This window comes from Amblyomma maculatum, chromosome 3, assembly GCF_055883805.1.
Source record: "Amblyomma maculatum isolate TAMU_Amacu chromosome 3, ASM5588380v1, whole genome shotgun sequence".
NCBI lineage: Eukaryota > Metazoa > Arthropoda > Arachnida > Ixodida > Ixodidae > Amblyomma > Amblyomma maculatum.
This window is the reverse complement of record NC_139346.1, coordinates 170,473,671-170,493,707: the sequence shown is the minus strand read 5'-3', so window position 1 is coordinate 170,493,707 and position 20,037 is coordinate 170,473,671. Positions and strand designations below refer to the sequence as shown.

Genomic DNA, 20,037 nt, shown 5'->3' with positions numbered 1-20,037 from the left:
CCAAGGTAACACGATACTCTTCTGTTAGAGGCTCGGTTGGCTCGCTACAGCGGTCCCGTTGCTCGGCCGTTTCTCCAAGCTGTAGTTCACTCTCTGGTGCCTTTGACTTTTCAGGCTCACTTGTGTCTTTAGCGTACGTGATCTTAACCTCCGCGTGCTGTGCCTTCGACCCTTTCCCATTGCTTGACAACCTCTCCGGAACTACCGCCTTTGCAGCAAGCTCCCGAGCTCTAGATCTGGTCAAGGCCTGTACGTTACCCTCTCCAAACAAAAGCCCATTTTCGCGCAAGAGGTGATCGGACTTGTTTGAAAATAGGTACGGGTACTGAGGAGGAAGCACAGATGACATCGCCGCTTCTTTCTCAAGTGCCCCGAAAGGTCCCTCAATAAGCACTTTGGCTATTGGCGAACGCACGCTGCGAGCTTCTACGGCCTGATTGATCCACGCGCACTCATCCGTGAACATCTCTGGTTCAACGTAAGAGGGGTGAACCACATCCATGGTAGCCGCATAATCGCGAAGCACTCGACACTGTTTCCCGTTCACGAGGAGGTCTCGAGTGCACTGTTCGAGAAGGTTCATGTTCTCGTCACTTCTGCATAATGACAAAAACACGATCTTTGGTTTTGTCTCTGGCCACTACGCCGAAAAATGACCAGGCTTCTGGCACGTATAACAGACGCGTGATTGCCTTGCCTCGAACCTTTTTCCGTTCGGCTTCGGCTACCACCGTCGCTTTATCGTCGGCCGGACTGCTTTCACTCGCATACGCACCACGTTTATTCTCCTTGGCTTTAAAGGGCTTTAACTTCGGCCTCTCAAACTTATAGCCAAATTCACCCTGTTGACCGTCCTTAGCTCCACGAGCCCGACGTCGCGTCACAAACTCTTCAGTTAGCTCGGCGGCTCTATCCACCGTACTAACATCTCGCCTATCTATGACCCAGTTACCGCATGTTCTCTGGTAACCGACTGTAAAACTGTTCCAGCCCGAAACACTGCAGAACCTTATCGTGGTTACCATACGCATTTTCTTCTTTGAGCCACTCATACATGTTTGACATGAGCTTGTAGGCAAACTCTGTATACGACTCACTTCTGCTTTTCTCATACTCCCGAAACTTCCGACAGAATGCTTCCGCTGACAGCCTGTATTTTTTTTAGCAGACTCGATTTCACTTTGTCGCAATCCTCTGCTTCCTGTTTTGTCAAGCGAGCAATTACGTCTGCCGCTTCACCGGGTGACAAAGTGAGCATCCGCTGTGGCTATGTTTCCCGAGAAAACCCTTGCTTCTCACACGTTCTCTCGAAGTTAACCAGGAACAAACCAGTGTCCTCTCCAAGCTTGAACGGCCGCATCAGGTCACTCATTTTGAACAATTCCCGTTCTCCTGCACCGTGAGCCCGACTTGCACTACCAGCGCGTCCCGCGTCTACTTCGAGACGTTTCATTTCCATAGCGAGTAGAAGGTTTTGCTCCTCTTTCTCTTGCTTTTCCTTACGGTCCCGTTCCTCTTTCTCTAGCCCTTCCTGACGTTCACGTTCCTCTTTCTCTAGCCTTCCTTACGTTCACGTTCCTCTTTCTATAGCCATTCGTTACGTTCACGTTCACGTTCCTCTTTCTATAGCCTTTCCTTACGTTCACGTTCCTCTTTCTCGTGACGTTCGTCAATGATCTCAAGGCATTCCAAAAGCTCGCCATCTTCACCTTTCAACTCAAGAAAAGCCTTTAACACTTCTGGTTTTCTGAGTTTGTCTGACATATCCAGACCCAACTCCTTCGCAAGCTCCACCAATTTTGCTTTGCGCAACGACTTCAAATCCAAATCCATGGCTGTTCCGAGTGCTGCCTTCTCTACTGCCCACTATTGCCTTGCTGCAATTAACCCAGCAACAACAATAACACAATTACCAGCTCTGTTCTGTACTTAACAAAAGCCTGGCAAAACTCAGTAGAAGAAGTCCCTCACTCACCAAACATTGCAGCCAAGAATCCAACGCAGTCGTTCCGCATGCACCCCATGTAATCACAAATGGCTCGTTGCACTGCTCCCGGCTTTCCGCTGAGCTGCTTGTTGCACGGGTCACGCCTGGGACATCTCCGCTCTTCCCACCAGATGTTGCACCTCCGTCAGGCCTGGCTCATTTCACCGACCACGGTCACAGCTTGGTCGTCCTCGTCCCTCCGCTGTTCACCAGTTGTTGGACGACGGTATCGCCTAGCTCGTCTGACTCGTCCTTCCGACCATGGTTACGGGTTGGTCGTCCCGCCGCTGCCTACCAGTTATTAGGTTTGGGGCTCGCGTGCTCAGCCCACCGCTGACGCCAGTTATTAGGTTTGGGTCGCGCTTGGGTATCACATCGCTGCCAACAGTTACTAGATGCGGCTCGCGGCCCCTCGGTAGCGTTGGCCTGGCAGCTCCGTGGCTCGGCGGACGGCATCAACGGTCCCAGCAAAGACGAGACGTCTTCTAACGAAACAACCTTTACTACAACAACATGAAGGAACGGGCAGAGAAGCTGACCCGGCGAGAAATAGACACTCTCACACAGCTGGTGTCTAGCGTCGTCTCTACGGCGCATCAAGTAGTCTCTGTCGCAGCGTTGTTGTTGTTGTTGTGGCTTAGGAAGAAGGAAAAGAAAATGCACGGGCCTGCTACTGGCTCTGTAGGTGAGCCACCTCCGCTGCCTCGTGCAGACAGAAGAGAAAATAGAGAAGAATGAAAAGGTAGAAGGAAGAAAGACGCGCGCCACAAGAACAGCCGTCGTCCACCACCGTAGCGGTGGCGGGTGCAATGACGGCCTACAACAGATAAAAATTCGGTGGCATGCAGGCTAGCCCCCGCCGCAAGCGTCGGAAACCTACCTGTCCCAGACCCATCAGGGGAGTCGTTGGCGGGTGGAATGACGGCCTACAACAGGCTAGCCTGCGCCACCGAATTTTATCTGTTGTAGGCCGTCATTGCACCCGCCACCGCTTCGGTGGTGGAGTTGGACTCCCCTAATGGGGCTGGGATAGGTAGGTCTCCGCCGCTTGCGGCGGGGACTAGCCTGCCACCGAATTTTTATCTGTTGTAGGCCGTCATTGCCCCCGCCACCGCTTCGGTGGTGGTGGACGACGGCCGTTGTTGCGGCGCGCGTCTTTCTCTCCCTCTTTTTTTTTTCTTCTCTATTTTCTCTTCTGTCCGCACGAGGCAGCGGAGGTGGCTCAACTACAGAGGCAGTAGCAGGCCCGTGCATTTTCTTTTCCTTCTTCCTACAGCCACAACACCACACACCGTGGTGATGCAGTGGTAAGACACCCGACTACTGCGCCGGAGTACCCGGGTTCGATCCCGACCTCGGCGGCTGCGTTTCGATGCAGGCGAAACGAAGAGGCGTCCGTGTTCTGTGCGTAGTCAGCGCACGTTAAAGATTCCCAGGTGGTCGAAACTACTCCGTAGCCCTCCACTACGACTCCTCTTTTTCTCTTTCCACTTCACTCCCACCTTCCTCCCTACCCGCACGGCGCGGTTCAGGTGTCCACAGAAACAAGTGTGACACATACTGCGCCTTCCCCTTCCTGTGAATCAGTTAATAAATGATGGTGGCTATGCCCTTTGTAGCGGGTCGCCGTTGCCTTGTCGCACGGCGGAGCCAAAAAGAAAAAGTTGCGTTGTGCGTGCCATAGTTGCCAGTAAAACTACACTGAGGTATCGTGAATAAGCTCAATACCGTTATGTAGTACATATACATGCATGTTTAACTATCGAATACCGTTATGTAGTACATATACATGCATGTTTAACGATCGAGAGCCCCGCCGGGGTGGTGCAGTGGTAAGACGCCCGACTACTGTGCCGGAGTACCCGGGTTCGAACCCGACCTCGGCGGCTGCGTTTCGATGCAGGCGAAACGAAGAGGCGTCCGTGTGCTGTGCGATATCAGCGCACGTTAAAGATCCCCAGGTGGTCGAAATTACTCCGTAGCCTTCCACTACGGCTCCTCTTTCTCTCTTTCCACTTTCACTCCCACCTTCCTCCCTTCCCTTACGGTGCGGTTGCGGTGTCCACAGAAAACAAGTGAGACAGTTACCGCGCCTTTCCTTCCCTATAAATAAATCAGTTTTTTTTAACGATCGAGAAAGCAGAGCTCCTTGAAGGAGCGCGCTTGTTCAGCTCCCTTTTTATTTACATGTCTCCGAAGCACTTCGTCCCTTCGAAAAGCGGTCCCAGGTATAATGAAAGTGTCCTCTTGGCTTTCGAGCTACGTGCACGTGCGCTCCTCACGCTGCGAAACATTGTTCCCGGCATATGTCCGTTGGTCTTAGCGTATATTTATTTGTTTATTGCACTTTGTAGCAAAAATACAATTTTTGCCGTGGGACCGAGGCTAAAGGTGACGTACAAGTCACCTGACAGGGCCTTCGGCACCACAAATGACATGTGCAACACAACGCAGCAGGCACAGAGCAGCACAAAATAGTCAGTCATATGTGAGAATGTAATACAAACACAAACCAGGGGCAAAATACATAAAATTCAATCTGTAACATACATCAAGGTAACAGTGTCAACAGTAATTGGTATTACACAACGGAAATAGGAAACAAATAATCACGTATGTTCCAAAAAGTACATCTTAATTTTTTTTTTGAATGTTAACAAGGAGGATGATTCTTCAAGTAGATAAAATATGTCAGGATAGCAGTTCAAGAGGTTAGGGATTTGCCAGTGAATTAACTGCATACCATACCCAGTCCTTATGCGAGGTTTTATAAAGTTCACATTTCTAAGGACGTAATGTGGATCAGTGTTGATAAACGTAGTTAAAAGCGCATTACTGTCTCAGTTTTGTATTGTCGGTATATAAATTCGGATAGTCGTTGTTTATAGAGGGCTGTAATACTTAATATATTACTTAGTTTAAAGCATGCAGACGCAGAATCATATCTAGACAGGTTGTGAATAAACCGAAGGCCTTTCTTTTGCAAAATATAAATCTTTTCCATGTTGGTTTTTGTACCCACTCCCCATACCAACAGGCAGTACTGAACACGAGACTGGACAGTGGAAAAATATAGTTGCTTCCTCAAGTGCATTGGCAGAAGCGGGCGAAATTTATTCAGTATGCCTATGTATCGGGCTGTTTTGCTGGATACAAAGTCTACATGATAAGACCAGCGGAGGTTTTCGTGAAATAGAACACCTAAATACTTATGCACTGAAACACGTTCTAAGGAGACAGATTGGAACGAAAGTGTGATATTTTTATTTATTGGTTTATTGACAGCGGAAAAAAGTATATATTTTGTTTTATTAACATTTAACATCAGCTGGTTTGCACAAAGCCAACTCGACAGATCTTCAAGCCATTTGTTAGCTGCAGACACTAGGGAGGGTAAGCTTGGCGAGGAAAAAAAGGCGCTCGTGTCATCGGCATAGAGCAAGATATTGGAAGTTCCAGGGATAGCAATTATATCATTTATATATAAAAGAAATAATAGAGGGCCTAGGATGGAACCTTGAGGAACACCGTATTTTATGAATTCAGGATCCGAGGCAAAATCATTTATAACGACAAACTGAGAACGGTTTGACAAGTAGCTTTGGAGCAGTTGAAGTGCGACACCTCTTATTCCGTAGTGTGGCAGTTTTTCAAAAGTATTTCATGCTTAATTGAGTCGAAAGCTTTGTTGAAATCCAAAAAAATTCCTATAGTACACAACTGCATGTCTATATTATGTGCTATCTTATCTTTAATGAATAATAGAGCAGATGATTAATATGCATGCATAGGTCTCATGCTTAGCGTATTATTTTCAACCTGCGGTTTACGGTAAACAAACCCTCGCGCGAAGCCGTGTTTCCTTCATTTTCCTAAGGCGCTGCACCTTGGGTAAACGCTGTCTAAATTTCAAGGGTCCTGTCATTCGGCCGCATTCGAATCTCCGAAAGGACGACAAAGCTGGAGCTCCGCGTGTACGTTCACGCGCGACGGCAACGATCGTGAGCGCGTGCTTGATGCATGGAGGGCCATGGCTGCGATCCTCCCTCGAGCTCTCGAAGTGTCCTGGCACCACGGCGCCTTTGCAGACGTATAGTACCACGGCCGCTCGATGGAAGCGCAGGTGCGGCCTGCTGCGTCGCGCCGCCGTCAATGGGCGAGCGTGTCCTTGGGGAGTTTACAGTTTCGCCCGCTGTTTCTGCTGAGGGCGCCACTGTTCAGGGACACGTTACCGTCGGGACTGCGGGCTCGGGACGCGCGGTTTTGTTCGTCTCTGGACGCGTTCGCATCAGGTCGGCGTAATCAACTCAAGTTTTATTGTGTGCGCGTGTGTGAGCTCGTTTACGTCTAGACGGGACGCGTTTACGTTGTGTGCTGGGCTCGCTTCGTGCTTTTTGCTATGCGCACGTGCGGTGGTCCGTCTCACGCGTGCGGCGCAATGCCGGGAAACTGCTGTGTGCCGTTCTGCGACACAAACACGAGCAAAGACCCTACCGTGAGGTATCATGAGTTCCCATGCGACCTCCAGCGTAGGGAAGCGTGGCTCAAGAATATCTCCCGCCAAGGACAAGCGGGAAAAAGTAGCAAGTGGGCGCCTATAGCGACAGGTCTCTGGTATGTTCCTTACATTTCACAAAGAATGACTACAAAAAGAATACCAAGGTGAGGCTCCTGCTTCCCACTGCAGTCCCGACAAAGCAATCAAGCTTCGTCAGCTTACGTGCGTCTTCATTAACCGGATAATTAAGTCTCAAGAGGTCCGGCGAAGCAGCAAGCTGTGTGAACTGTTCATTTCAGTATTGCTTCCGCACTTTACACAGTACCCGCAGCTCATCTGTGAAAAAAACAACCGTGCCCACACTGAGGAGCTTTGCAAGATATTCCTAAGTAAGCTGCTGCGCCCACTGATAGCGAACTGGGCCGGGAATCTCAACGCAACAGTGGAGCGACTTTTAAGGCTATGCCATAAACCTCTCTCCAGGAAGGTTCTCCGTTTGTGAACGTCTTCTTCCTCTTTTTGTGTAACTGTGCAATAAATATATCTAGTCTTGCTGAAGCAGTTTGTGGTTTCCTCGGCTCCAGTTGCGCTTAGAAAAATTCACAACTTCACTATACTAAACGTATTTGTTTTTCTAAATTACAACAGTTTACAACCTTGATGTTCCACCAAAATGTGCTGAATATTAGCGAAGCATTAAGCAATTTTTCTGATCGCGGGTAAGTTAGTTTCAAACTGGAAGACTTGATGCGCAATCTTGAGACTAGAAATTGTTGAACGCTAGCTGTAAGTTGCACAGTAGAGTACAGTCGCCCAGTCACAGTAGGATCACATTTTCTTATTGGATTGCGCTGGCAGCATAGAACAGGTTGACATCAATCTTTTGTATACGCGTTTTATGCAAGAATGAGTAAACGGTGTGAAAATGACACGCGAGGAATTCGCGACATTGTGATGTAAAGGATAATGCATTGTGCTACCTTGGCCGCTAAACAGCTTCCAATTGCTGACAGGCGAGTGAAATTTTCATCTGACAACCAATTTGACCCGAATGCACATCACAGTAAAGCGCGAACTATCGAGCGGCTTTGAACTACCGTACCAATAAGTTTTTGGTGTACACGCCAGTATATATATCTTTGCGAAGAAAACGCGGTAGTGCTGACATGTTCACACTAGACATGACAGTATATAGGAATTCATGCTTCAAAATTGTGTGAAACGGAGCTCTTAAATCCTTAAAACAGTAAGCTCCGACCGTACCGGCGCCTCGCTCAAAGCGCAGCCAGGCGCAGCTCTCCGCGCGCGGCTGTCCCCGAACGGTGGCGCCGCGGCGGTGGCGACGGGAAGTAGGCGCCTCCCGCGGGTTTCGGGCGATGTAGCAGGCCGCACCTAGTGCGCGCTTCCATCGAGCGGCCGTGATAGTACATATGTATGACAATTACAGCAGGCGCCATTGACCTATGTTTACAAATAGCCTCCTCCACTATTCTGCGAATTCGGTAGCGCATGGATCTGCGCAAACAAACCTGCTGCTGTCGCCCCCACGCCGCTGCGTCCTTGGTGATTTTGGTGCCGTAAACTCAGAGGTGGCCGGTTGAGTGGAGTCTTCTCAGAAAAGCGCACGTCCATCTCAACACCACCCGACAGTCTGGGGGGTTCGAAGCAGTGCCCATCGTTCGTACCCCAACAATGCAGTACCGGTTGATTCCGGGTGGCCCTCCTTCGAGGTTCGGGAGGCAGTTGCTATGATTAGTGTATTCGCGCTCGGATGATGCAGCTATGACACCTTCCAGCGCCTTCGAGCTTGCTTCGAGCTCGTACTAGGCACGCTGCCTTTCTGCAACCGCTTGTTGGATCGGCTACAAGAGAATGCTGGGTATACACGAGTGCAATATATGTTGCCTTGTCTACTCCGTTGTGCGTACGCGCTGGAAAATGGGAGTATGTGCACTGTAATCCAAGCACGAGATACTGTTGGCAACAGTAACAAGCACTATAAAGACATCTAGCTACTGGACCAAAGCGAAAGTGCGAGTTTGTGACAAAGACGGAGACGAAGCAGTGGAAAACCGGAGTAGCAGGCAAGCATGTTCTTGGCGTGTATTCCACAGACTAAAGAGACGTCGCTCAGGAGCGGCTCTATTAAAATAAAGTTCGTGGGGAGTGCCCTTAGGCATGTTCAGGGCTTCAGCACACAATGCAATGATATGTGCAGATCGATGGCAAGGACACACAGATGTTATGTGTTTGGACTGTAAATGGAGACAATTGAACACATAATTATGACTTAATTGTAAGGTGCTCCTGCCATGCCACGGTCGTTATTTCTTGCTTTCGAACAATTGCAAGAGGTGATGCGGTCGAAAGTGAAATGTCATAGCGGGCTATGGAGACAAAACGCCATGTTGAGAACTGGAAAAGACTAAAGACGTGTTGGTGGTGTCGATGCCACAGCGAGACAGACTTCGCCACATTCAGGACTTGGCTATCCACATAATATAAAGAGTTACGACAGAGTCAAACATTTCGCCAATGAACTCGAAAACTACCTAGATGGAGGCGAAATTTCGTAATGCCGACACGTGCCCAGATTTGTCCTTCAGCTAACATATCGGTAGGTCGCTGCTTTTACAGCGTGCGCCTTTAGAGACAATAGAGAGCCTTAGAATTTGGTTCTCCGTATATGGACCAAACACGACAACTACTTCCTTTCTTTCATTTTCCATCATAGGTGTCCACTATATCAATTTGACCAGCAACAAAAGTGAATATGTATTGCCTCCAGTTGATGTGTTGCACTAGTTGAACCCATGTTGCACAGCATTTGTGTTTGACGAGGCCAGATAATTTAGATATTACAGTAGAAATTTCGTGATGTCTTTTTGCCGCCCTGCCACGGTGGCGCAGTGGTTAAGATGCCCGGCTACTGTGCCAGAGTATCCGGGTTCGAGCCAGACTGCCGGCGCATGCGTTTTGATGGAGGAAAAATAGAGTGTCGCCCATGTACTGTGCGATGTAAGTGCACGTTAAAGAACCCCAGGTGGTCTAAATGTCCGAAGTCCTCGTTTACAGCGTCTCTCAGCCCGAGTCTCTTTGGGACGTTAAACTTTACAAAACTCTCTTCTGCCCCTGTCTATGCTTGGTATGTTGGTATGGTATGTATGTTATGTTATCCGAGCTGCTCTCGTTCTGGCTCACACCTTGCCCCAGAATGCAACGTGCAGCAAATAGCTTTGTTCCATCTCTTGATGTTGCTTCTATTATTTCCCTTCAACAGGTTACTCTGCCTTTCTGATGCAGGTGGTTGTTGCATGTGGCAGAAGAAAGAGCCCAAAAACTGGTAAAGGACAGCACGACGGCTGTGCCCTTTGTCGAAAGTTTGGAGCCCAAAAGATTTGCTTCTAAGCTAAACCATATAGCTTGTAATGCATCCCCAGTGTTACAAACTTGATGGTATGATGGTTGGTCTTGCCCCCTGCAATGGGTTGGACTTGCACAAACGATGCAGGAGCCCCACTACATGGCTTAGAGGCAAATCTCCTAAGCTCTAAATTTTGAATTAAGGGAGCATATATGTTGAAGCAACTGTGCAAAATATTCGAATGCAGGCTCCATTCCGTATGCTGTAAAAAATGATAGAAACAGGTCTGGTAGCCAGCTGTAGGAGTAAGTTATTGAGGAACAAACTTCAGTTCTAAAAGCATGAGGAATATAATTTATAAATAGCCTAGCTATTCAGAACTTTCTTGATCCTGATCTCAACAGCTCACAAATCTTCAATCAAAGCAACCACACAAAAATTGCTCCCCCTACCTATTGCCATCTCACAAAATGAGTATTATGTCCACATTTCAAAACTGATGCAAAGAAGGAAGCTTTCAAATCCATTGGATATCTCTACTTGGAAACTGGTTTTCTGCTCTGCTTAGTTTTTCAACAGTAAGTCTGAATTCAGCCTTTGCTGTATAGAGCTTAATCGGACATCCAGTGGAAATTCACTGAGGGGGGGGGGGGGGGGCTTTGGGACATTAAACCCCACCAACCGGACATCCAATGGATATCGTGTGTTGTCTGGACAGCAAACACCATAATAAAGGCAGACAAGAAACAACAATTTATTGCCATCCAGTCTGTATTAACGAATGCAGGAAAAGTTCTTTTTTTTTTACTTATCCAAACATGTCCTGATTATCAGGAATAGTAACCTATTTAGTACCACCTTTCAAGGATGGTCTACTTCTGTTACTATAAAAATAATGCCTAAAGTCTGTGATGTATTCACATGCAGAATCAGTGTATGGGTGTAGCATATAAACAGGAGTAAATGACAAAACAGATTTAAAAGATATTGAGTTGTAATGATCTGAAGATTAGAGAGAAATAAAAGAGTTCATTGTAACAAAAACAACACTGTATTCAGCTATGCATTATCAAACGAAAGCCATTGGTGACCATTTGGTCCCTGACTGCAAAAAGGCTAGCAATATACAATATCGCAGAGGGAATCCAACACTGTTTACAATATATAGACAAGAGAGAGGCTGGGAATATGCCTGACCACTCATAACTTGCCTGCATGCCGCCATATTGAAATAGCTTTCAAGATATGGCACACCACTGGTAATAAAATACCTATGCACATACTAAGCATACATGAGACATGCATAGGGTCAGCATCATAACCTGCCGGCATGCAATCTGAATCACAGGAGGGCCACTGAGTGACACGGAACATCAGCTTGGCTTGCAAAGCTTCTTAAATTCATGTGTGACAGCTTTGACTCTAGCTCAAAACCAGAAAAGGGCTGACATATTGAAATCTGCAACAAATGTGTACTAATTTGCAAAATTTAGTAAAGCATCCACTACTAATGTGTGTGAGTGTGTATATATGCACGAGTGTGTGTGTGTCACATACTTGATATTAAAAACAGCGTTTGGCAGTGTAGAGCGAGTAACTGATCGGTGACCAAAGAGCTGAGAAAATCTGTTTCGCTGAAAACGTGTGGGTGAACCTATCTGCATCCAGTAAGTGTTGTTTCAAGGCTGTGAGTCTACCTATAAAAGCTATGGAAAATTCACCATATATACTTTCGTTGCAGTGTATATGCAGAACGAAAACTGACATATTGGCCTAATGTTTTATTCTGACCATTCTTAAGGCATACACTGCATGCAAGGGTCTCAGATATCAGTGTTAGAACACAGAAAGAGAAAAGAGACACTTTCCGCTTTTTCTTAGCGATGAAATCCTGTCTTATATTTTAGATAAAATAAGCAAATGATGTATTAAGTGATTTCAGTGACAACAATACACAAAGCTGTGCAGAGAAGTGCATGCAAAATATAGTTGTCTTGGCACTTAAATCTTTAATTAAATACTTTGACGCACATATCACTTGTAGCATACTTTAAAAGCCCTGTCAGAGGTCTTAACAAACTGTATTCACAGTTGTGAGTGCCAAAGTGATATTACGGCTCAAAATGCATTACTTCAGTGATGCTAGGCATGCAGGCTGAAGCTGGCCACTTTCCTCATTAACCTAGAAAGAAAGCTATTATAAAACTTCCAAAAGAACTGGTGACATTTGTAAGCAATGTACACGACATATATATTGCTGCAGAAGCACATGGCACTTTTTCCACAGCTGTCTATTGCAGATAAACAAGCGCTTAACCAAGTGGGGCATATTAACAAACAAAATCTAGCAGAGATGTAATGCTTTAGCCCTTCTCACAAATGCACCGTAAAAGCCCTCAGAAAACTTTGATGGACATAATGTATATTTAACATATACATGTGCCCAAACTAATACAACTTGATCCTTTTTGTTATGGTCCGGCGACACATGTGGCAGGCGACCAGGTCCTCAGCGCAGTTGTCGCAGGCGCCGTGACCACACAGGAAGACAACATTGCGGTGCCGTTCCATACAGATGACGCAGCTATGGGCATCTTCCAGCTCCTTCAAGCGTGCCTCGAGCTCTCTCTGGGCACACTGCCTTTCTGCACCCGCTTGTTGCTCGGCTACAAAATCCAAAACAAAAGGGTCGGTGGTGAGTTAGTGAGTCAGCATGAGAGTGAGGGTAAGTCGGTGAGTCGGCATTTGAGAGTGGCTTGGTTATATATGTTCTGACTATTACAGCATGGCAGCACAGCACCTGGGACACCATGAATGATCTAATCGTCACAGGGTACTCCAAAACCTGGTGCAGCACAGTCAAACGTTTTAGAGAATGCAGCCAAACCATTCCAAAAACAGTTTTTGTGTGTGCACATACATACCATTTCTGTGACTACTCTTGGCTGGTTCGTGTCGGAAATTTCTCACTTGTGGTTAAAGTTGTAAAGATTGTCGGCATACACAAAAGTGTTATAGGCACGTTCCCTTCCAGCTTGGGCCAGAAAAGGTTCCATGCTTGATGGTGGACGAAGCAAATTATATTAAGGCGAAAGCCTTAATGGCTCATGCTGTCGTGGACAAAACGCGTCCCGCTTTTGCGGCGGCTCTGATTGGCCGAGGCGGGATGACATCATAGATGTCTCGACCAATCACAGAGCACCATCACAGTATGGGCGATGCGTGCCTTATATGGCCATATGTCAGTCAATAATCAATTACTAATTGATGGCTTATTAATGATATAAAATATTTAATTACTAATTGATGACTAGGTAAGTAATTTGTTATATGCTAATTATGCGAAAGCATTTGTGTATATCACAGCAGATTGTGGCAAGCTCTCCAAGAGATGGGAGTTCCAATTCACCTCATCTGTCTCCTCAGGAACCTGTATGAAGGGCAAGAGGCCACAGTCAGAACTGGGCATGGTCTTACTGTTTGGTTTCCGATTGAAAAAGGAGTGAGACAAGGCTGCATACTGTCGCCCTGCCTATTTAACCTATATGCTGAGTGCATCATGAGGAAGGCCAGTCTGGACGAGTCTTCAGCTGGAGTGAAGATTGCTGGAAAACGTATCAACAACCTTAGATATGCGGATGATACCACTTTAATGGCAGAAAGTGAAGTGGAAATCAAGAGACTTCTGATGCGCGTACAAGAAGAGAGTGAGAAGTTTGGGCTTAAACTGAATATTAAAAAGACAAAGATCATGGCGTCTTGCCCTATCAAGTCCTGGAGCATCAAGGGACAAGCAGTGGAAGCTGTGACAGATTTTCTCTTCTTGGGCTCCAAGATTACCCCGGAAGGAGACTGCAGCCATAAAATTAGGAGATGCCTGCTTCTGGGAAAGTGAGCTATGCCTATCTTTGACCGCCTAGTAAAGAGCAGAGACATTAGACTACCAACCGAGATCCGTATAACTCGTACTATGGTCTTTCCAGTTGTGATGTATGGATGTGAGAGTTAGACTGTGAAGAAGGATGACCGCCGAAGAATTGACGCGTTTGAATTGTGGTGCTGGCGAAGACTCTTGAGAGTTCCTTGGACTGCCAGAAGATCAAATCAGTCGATATTGTCGACCATAAACCCTGATTGCTCATTGGAGGGTCAAATTCTAAAGTTAAAGCTCAGCTACTTTGGTCATCTGATGAGAAGAGAGGAGTCTCTGGAGAAAGATTTGATGCTGGGAAAGGTTGAGGGTCACCGGAGAAGGGATAGGCAGCAAACGCGATGGTTTGATGGCATCCTCGAGGTGCTGCAGATGAAGATATGTGATGTTAGGAAGATAGTGAGAGACGGGAAAGCGTGGCGTGATAAGGTCCATAGGGTCACGAAGAGTCGGACACGGCTGAACGAATGAAATGAACTGAATTAATGCTTAAATGTTCACTAATTGATTAATTCATAATTCACCTACCTAATTACTAACAATCAATGACTAATTGAATAATTATTGAATTATTAATTAGTGCCAGTTGCATAGCAGAATGCGGCACTCAGGCTTTCGCCTTTCACTGCTTTAGTCGCTAAAGTCCCTCGTAATTGTTTTCAAAAGTGCAGGGTACTTCAACAAGTGACAGCTATGTTACCTGTAGATTTCTAAGTCAGGCGGTTACCGCGCATGCATGTAGAAGAGACTTCATGAATTCATCCATACAAGTATCTGCATTCTGTGCTTCTCATAAAATGAACATGGCTGTCCCTTGTGGCAGGACATCTTTCTGCTTTTTACTTGATGTTTTTCTTTTCAATGTCCATACATGCGGCACCAGGATGCAGTGAGAGCCGACACTTGCATAGACAACTTTCTCAAGATGCACAAAAACCATGCTGGCAAAAATGCAATATACCACACGACGCTGTTTTTCTAAACGCCAAAAAAGTCCTAAAATGTTTGAACAATAACATTTCTTGAAAAGACATATCTGAGAAGTATGCATATTGAGCAAAAAAACATCGTTCCAACGATGGTTGCAACCACAAGATTTCATCTTCGGCCAGTACAAAAAAAAAGGGGGGGGGGGGGGGCATCTGTCAATTGGATCAAATCATAAATACTTTTCAGTTCATTTATCGCAACTCATACCTAGCATTTTGAATGTCCGGAAAATTGTCAATGTGAAGCACTTTCTTTTTGGAATATTTCTGGTCCAAAATTTATAGTTGGTGGATGGATGGCTTAAGGTCTCTTTAAGAATATTACATAGACGTCAGTACCAGCTTTTTCTCTGAGTAGTGGTAAGTACTTTATGGGCTTGGTGACAATGACTGCGTGAGCAGGTTCTGCTAATATGTACTATGAGTTATGTCGCAGCTAATTGGTACAGCAGGCCAATCTGAAATGGCAGAAGTTAAGTACTAGCTTGAGTGCAGCAGAGTGGACACCAAATACATCTTCCGTGCTTGCTGAGTGCACTGGATGCTGCAGTAACCACAGCGCATCTAGCACAGAGCGGACTGCTTCTGCTGCTGAACATGCTTCCCGCTTACCCAACCCTGCGGTATAAGCGTTTATATTGGTATGTGCCAGTAAATTCAGATAGGTGAACGTATACCTCCAGCAAGCACAGACTAACAGTGCAGAATCGGCACTTGTGCCACCCAGTCTACTATAGTGTATATTAACTTCTGAAGACAGATCACGAAGCGTACCCAACAGGATTCCAAGGTGTTTATGTAGGCACCAGTGAGACCACAAAAGAAATAGCAGCAGCGGACAATATCAGTCGAAATGAATGCTCACCACTCTTGACTTTCCCAGTTATAGCCACACCACAGGAGAGGCAGCACTTCATGCGCCGACAGCACTCTGAACAGTACAAGCGATGGCCACAAGGCTCGAACCACACGTCCGCAGCAGCCTCTCGACAGATTTTGCAGATGTCACTTGGATCAGCAGAGGCAGTTGTAGTCGCTGCAGTGGGCTGGGTAGGCATCTCTCTGCATTGAAAAAAGAACAAATAATAATACAAAACATGGAATTTCAACTGTGCTCTGCTGGCCCCAGATGACAGGCTCCCAGTGAGGAGTCCTTCGTTCTCTGCTGAAGTCTGTTGTGACGCTCGTCTGTTGTGCGTCTCTTCTTGTGTGTTTCGTCTTTTCGCGCTGTTCCACACTATCACCCTAAATGTTTTATGCTAGCAAGTCTGCTTGTCACAGCTGGGGCTACAGATGGATATGTAAATGAACAGCGATGCTTGCTTGACGGAAGCGACGTGTCACTGGTTATTGCTCTGCTTTCACCATGCACTTGCCTCCATGTCGTTTTCAAGATAGATGTAATGTATGCCCGTTTATATGATATGTCCCTGCGTCTGGTATAAGTAATTACAAGATGACAGAGAAGCTGCCTGAATTAAAAAGTCTGTATCTTTATTAAATAGCTGCCGTGCGAAAATTAAAATAAAAGAACAAGATGAAGTAGTAAGAACATGCCACCACCAGGATTTGATCCACTTTTAAATAACTGTCACGCAAATAAGGAAAGTAAAAAAATCTTTAGAACTCGGAGAATATACTGCCAACATGATTTGAACCACCATATCCTAAAAGCTGCCAAATGAATTAGGAAAAGAAAAAAAAAGAAAAAGAGGAGTGCTGCCCCCAGGATTTCATATCAGCATATTTTTTAAACAGCTATCGTATGAATTAAAAAAGTAAAACGAAATAATAAAAACATTTCACTGAACTGAATCGGAATATGTTTTAAATAGCAGTCATAAAAATTAGGACAAGAAATAAACAGCAAAAACATGCTGCCACCAAAGTCGGGAAAGCAAAAAGTAAGAAAAAAAGTAAAAACATATGTCACCACCAGGATTTCAACCAGCAGTGTATTGCAGCTATACACGGCTGAATATGCTAAACACTACACTGAAGAGTTTTTTTTCTTCTTCTTTTCATGAGAACTCATTGCAGTATTTTTATATGACAAGTGTTATTGTACTTCTCACCTGTTTGGTTCTGCCACACATTAAAAATGCAGCCGTAGCTAACTGCCTTTCAAGTTACTTGAAACGCAGGGTGTGCGAATCTTGAAATTCTTTAATTCGAATCGAACAGGAACATAAGAAAAAAAATGGTCTCCAGCTAAAATGCCTGATCAATAAACAAAATGGGAAATTAAAAAAATAGCAAGCACTGTACGTCTTGTCTATTTCAGAAGCAATACGGCATTTGCAAATAAAATTAAACTAGAATTGGCCAGAATAATGAAAAATCCAGGATATATCTTTTTACAGAATTCTGTTTACCAGTTTTTTGTGCAGGAATGTCTTGCATGAAATAGGGCGCAACTGTCATTACTGCTGAATACAGTGAACCCTCATTAATTCGGCATTAAAGGGACCGCAAAAAATGCCTGAATTAACTGAAAGCTCGGATTACCGAATGGGCCTGAAAAAACTAGCAAAAAACATTTGTACCAATGTAATTTTATCTGATGAACACCTGAACAATGTCTGTCTGCATTTGAGATGTGAACGAAGTGCGAACGGCGTTGTTTTTTTTTTTCGGTTTCATCCAGTGCTTCGCTTTGCGCGCACCGTTGGGGAGGCCCACTTGAGAAAATGGCCCCGTCGCGTTTTGAGGAGCTACACTGTACAGCCCACGAGGTCAATCATTGTGATGAAGCGTACAGTGGGGAGAAACTGCGGTGTATTAGAAAATTTTTTGTGTACTTGGCTTTTTCGAATTTTGGAAAGTTGGAATATTAGTGTTTCGAATATGAATATTGTATATTCATTCGTGTCATATATCGCTCAGGCCTCAAGCATACTGACGCGGACGCTCTTTCGCGCTCACCGCTGCCTCCCTCTTCGTTGTCTGATGAGATCTGCACCTACGATTTGTCTTCGCTTGCCACTATCGACATGGCCACGGAACAGCGGCGCGACCCGTGGATATCTACACTTCTGGACTTTCTTTCAAGTCACTCTCCAGGTCGTTTGTCTAGGGCGCTTGCCCGCCAAGCTCACCATTTTTCAATTCGTGACGGGCTGCTCTATCGCCGCAATTATTTTCACGACGGAAGGAAGTGGCTTTTAGTCATCCCCCGTCATCTCCGCGCCGAAATTTGTGCTGCTTTCCATACTGATCCCCAGTGCGCCCACGGCGGAGTGTTGAAAACCTACACGCGCTTGCGTCTACGCTTCTTCTGGCGTGGAATGTACAGCTTTGTCCGCCATTTTGTCCGCTCTTGCCAGTCTTGCCAACGCCGAAAAACTCCTCTCAAGTCTGCTGCTTCGTTGCAGCCGTCGCCCTGTCCTGCCCGTCCGTTTGATCGTGTCGGCATAGATCCATACGGTCCCCTTCCTACAACTTCAGCTGGCAACCGCTGGATTATCGTGGCAGTGGATCATCTGACCCGCTACACTAAGACATCAGCATTGCCCTCTGCTTCCGCACGTGACGTGGCTGCCTTTATTCTGAAAAACCTGGTTCTTCGCCATGATGCCCCTCGCGAACTGCTCAGTGACCGCGGACGCGTTTTCTTATCAGACGCTCTTGAGGCTCTCCTGAAAGAATGCCGCATCATACACCGCACCGCTACCTCGTACCACCCTCGGACGAATGGACTGACAGAACGTTTCAACCGCACTCTCGGTGACATGCTGGCTATGTACGTGAACACCGACCATTCCAATTGGGACCAAGTTCTACCGTTTGTAACTTACGCATATAACACCGCGACACAGACCACTACTGGATTCTCTCCATTCTTTCTCCTTTACGGGCGCGAGACACCCTGTACTATGGACACACTTTTTCCCTGCCGCCCTGACGTTTCCGAATCTTCCCCGCTATCCGATGCCGTCAGCTCGCCCGCTCTCTCACAACAGAAAATCAGTGGCAACAAAAATACCTCCGTGATACCGGCGAAGCTTCGTCATATCTCCCGAACTCCGTCATATCTCCCGGCTCTGGGTGCCCTCCACAACCCCTGGCCTTTCAAAGAAGTTTCTTGCTCGCTACCACGGGCCATATAGGGTCCTCCAGCAAACATCTGCAGTCAACTACGTAGTTGAGCCCGTCACGCCCTCGGCGGACTTGCGTCGCCGTGGTCATGAAACAGTTCACGTGAACCGATTGAAGCCATTCTGTGACCCCGCTGTGCTTTCCGCGCCATAAGTCGCCAGGATGGCTCCTTTTTTTTTCACCCGGGGGGAAAATGTACTGTGATAGTCAGCACTTCAGCCATCGACATGCACCAGTGCGTTGTGCGACGAAGACAAAGAAGAAGTACGCTGGGCTCGCCGTTGCAAGGTCCTCTCCTCACAGCTCTCCATCTGAGCGTCAATAAACGCCCTATTACAATATGAATTGAATAACAAACTTATTTGATTCGTATTCGAAATTTCCAATAGCACGCTCTACATATGTCACTCCAATACTATGAATCTTTATGTGCAAAGTGATAAGCATTGAAATAGTTTGGTACGCCATAATTTTAATGGTTGTCTGTTTAGCAGTACTCTCCTACAGCACATATTTCTTGCTGCAAGCTGAGCTCTGTTACAGAGATACCTGACAATATGCTTTACATAGCTCTATAATTACCCAACACAGCAAACAGGTTACTAACTATTTAATTAAAATATAAACGAATTTTCAATTCCAAATGATAGGCAGTCTATTTGGCTGGTCACCCTGCTCAAGCAACAAAGAGGGAAAAAGCAAACAGAAACCCTTCTGTGAAACACGCTTCGTGCTTCTTTTTCTTACACATTTGTTTGTCACTCGTCACTTTTTGTTTCACTAAACACACAGGAGGCTCATGAGCCATTACTATACTCTGTGAAGATGAGAGTTGATACAAGATGCATCTGACCTCACGTGTGCGCTTTCATTGCTCTTGTCTTCGCAATGTTAAGTCACTCAACACACATTCGTAACAGGTATGAACCCATATTGGGGTATCTGAATTTATAGGAGACATTTTTGAGACACGTATGAATGCCTATGCAGCCCATATTTGTGTGCATACCATATATATATGTATATTATACGGTTGTAATATTGTTACGGACGAAAAAGGAAGAAGAGGGCAGTGGCGCGGGAGGAGCGCTCACGCTAGGCCCACCAACAATTCATTAAAACGTCCTCTCACGGTCATCCAACATCTCCATATTCTCTGTTTTCCTGTTT

General features: G+C 46.1%; 1 protein-coding gene across 4 annotated transcripts in view; it reads right to left on the bottom strand.

Annotated features, from left to right (window-relative positions):
- Window positions 1-10,579: 10,579 nt before the first annotated feature.
- The window catches only part of LOC146196878 (E3 ubiquitin-protein ligase MIB2-like), a 121,520-nt gene continuing 112,062 nt past the window's right edge, over window positions 10,580-20,037 (bottom strand). For 3 of the 4 annotated variants that reach the window (XM_084598571.1, XM_084598570.1, XM_084598569.1), the window contains 2 exons: window positions 15,635-15,831; window positions 10,580-12,515 (listed from right to left, as the gene is read on the bottom strand). In XM_084598571.1, the coding sequence (XP_084454697.1) occupies window positions 12,298-12,515; window positions 15,635-15,831 (415 nt within the window). In that variant the 3' untranslated portion in view covers window positions 10,580-12,297. Of the gene's footprint in view, window positions 12,516-15,634; window positions 15,832-20,037 lie in introns of those variants that run through there. The other variant, XM_084598574.1, reaches the window with a different exon arrangement.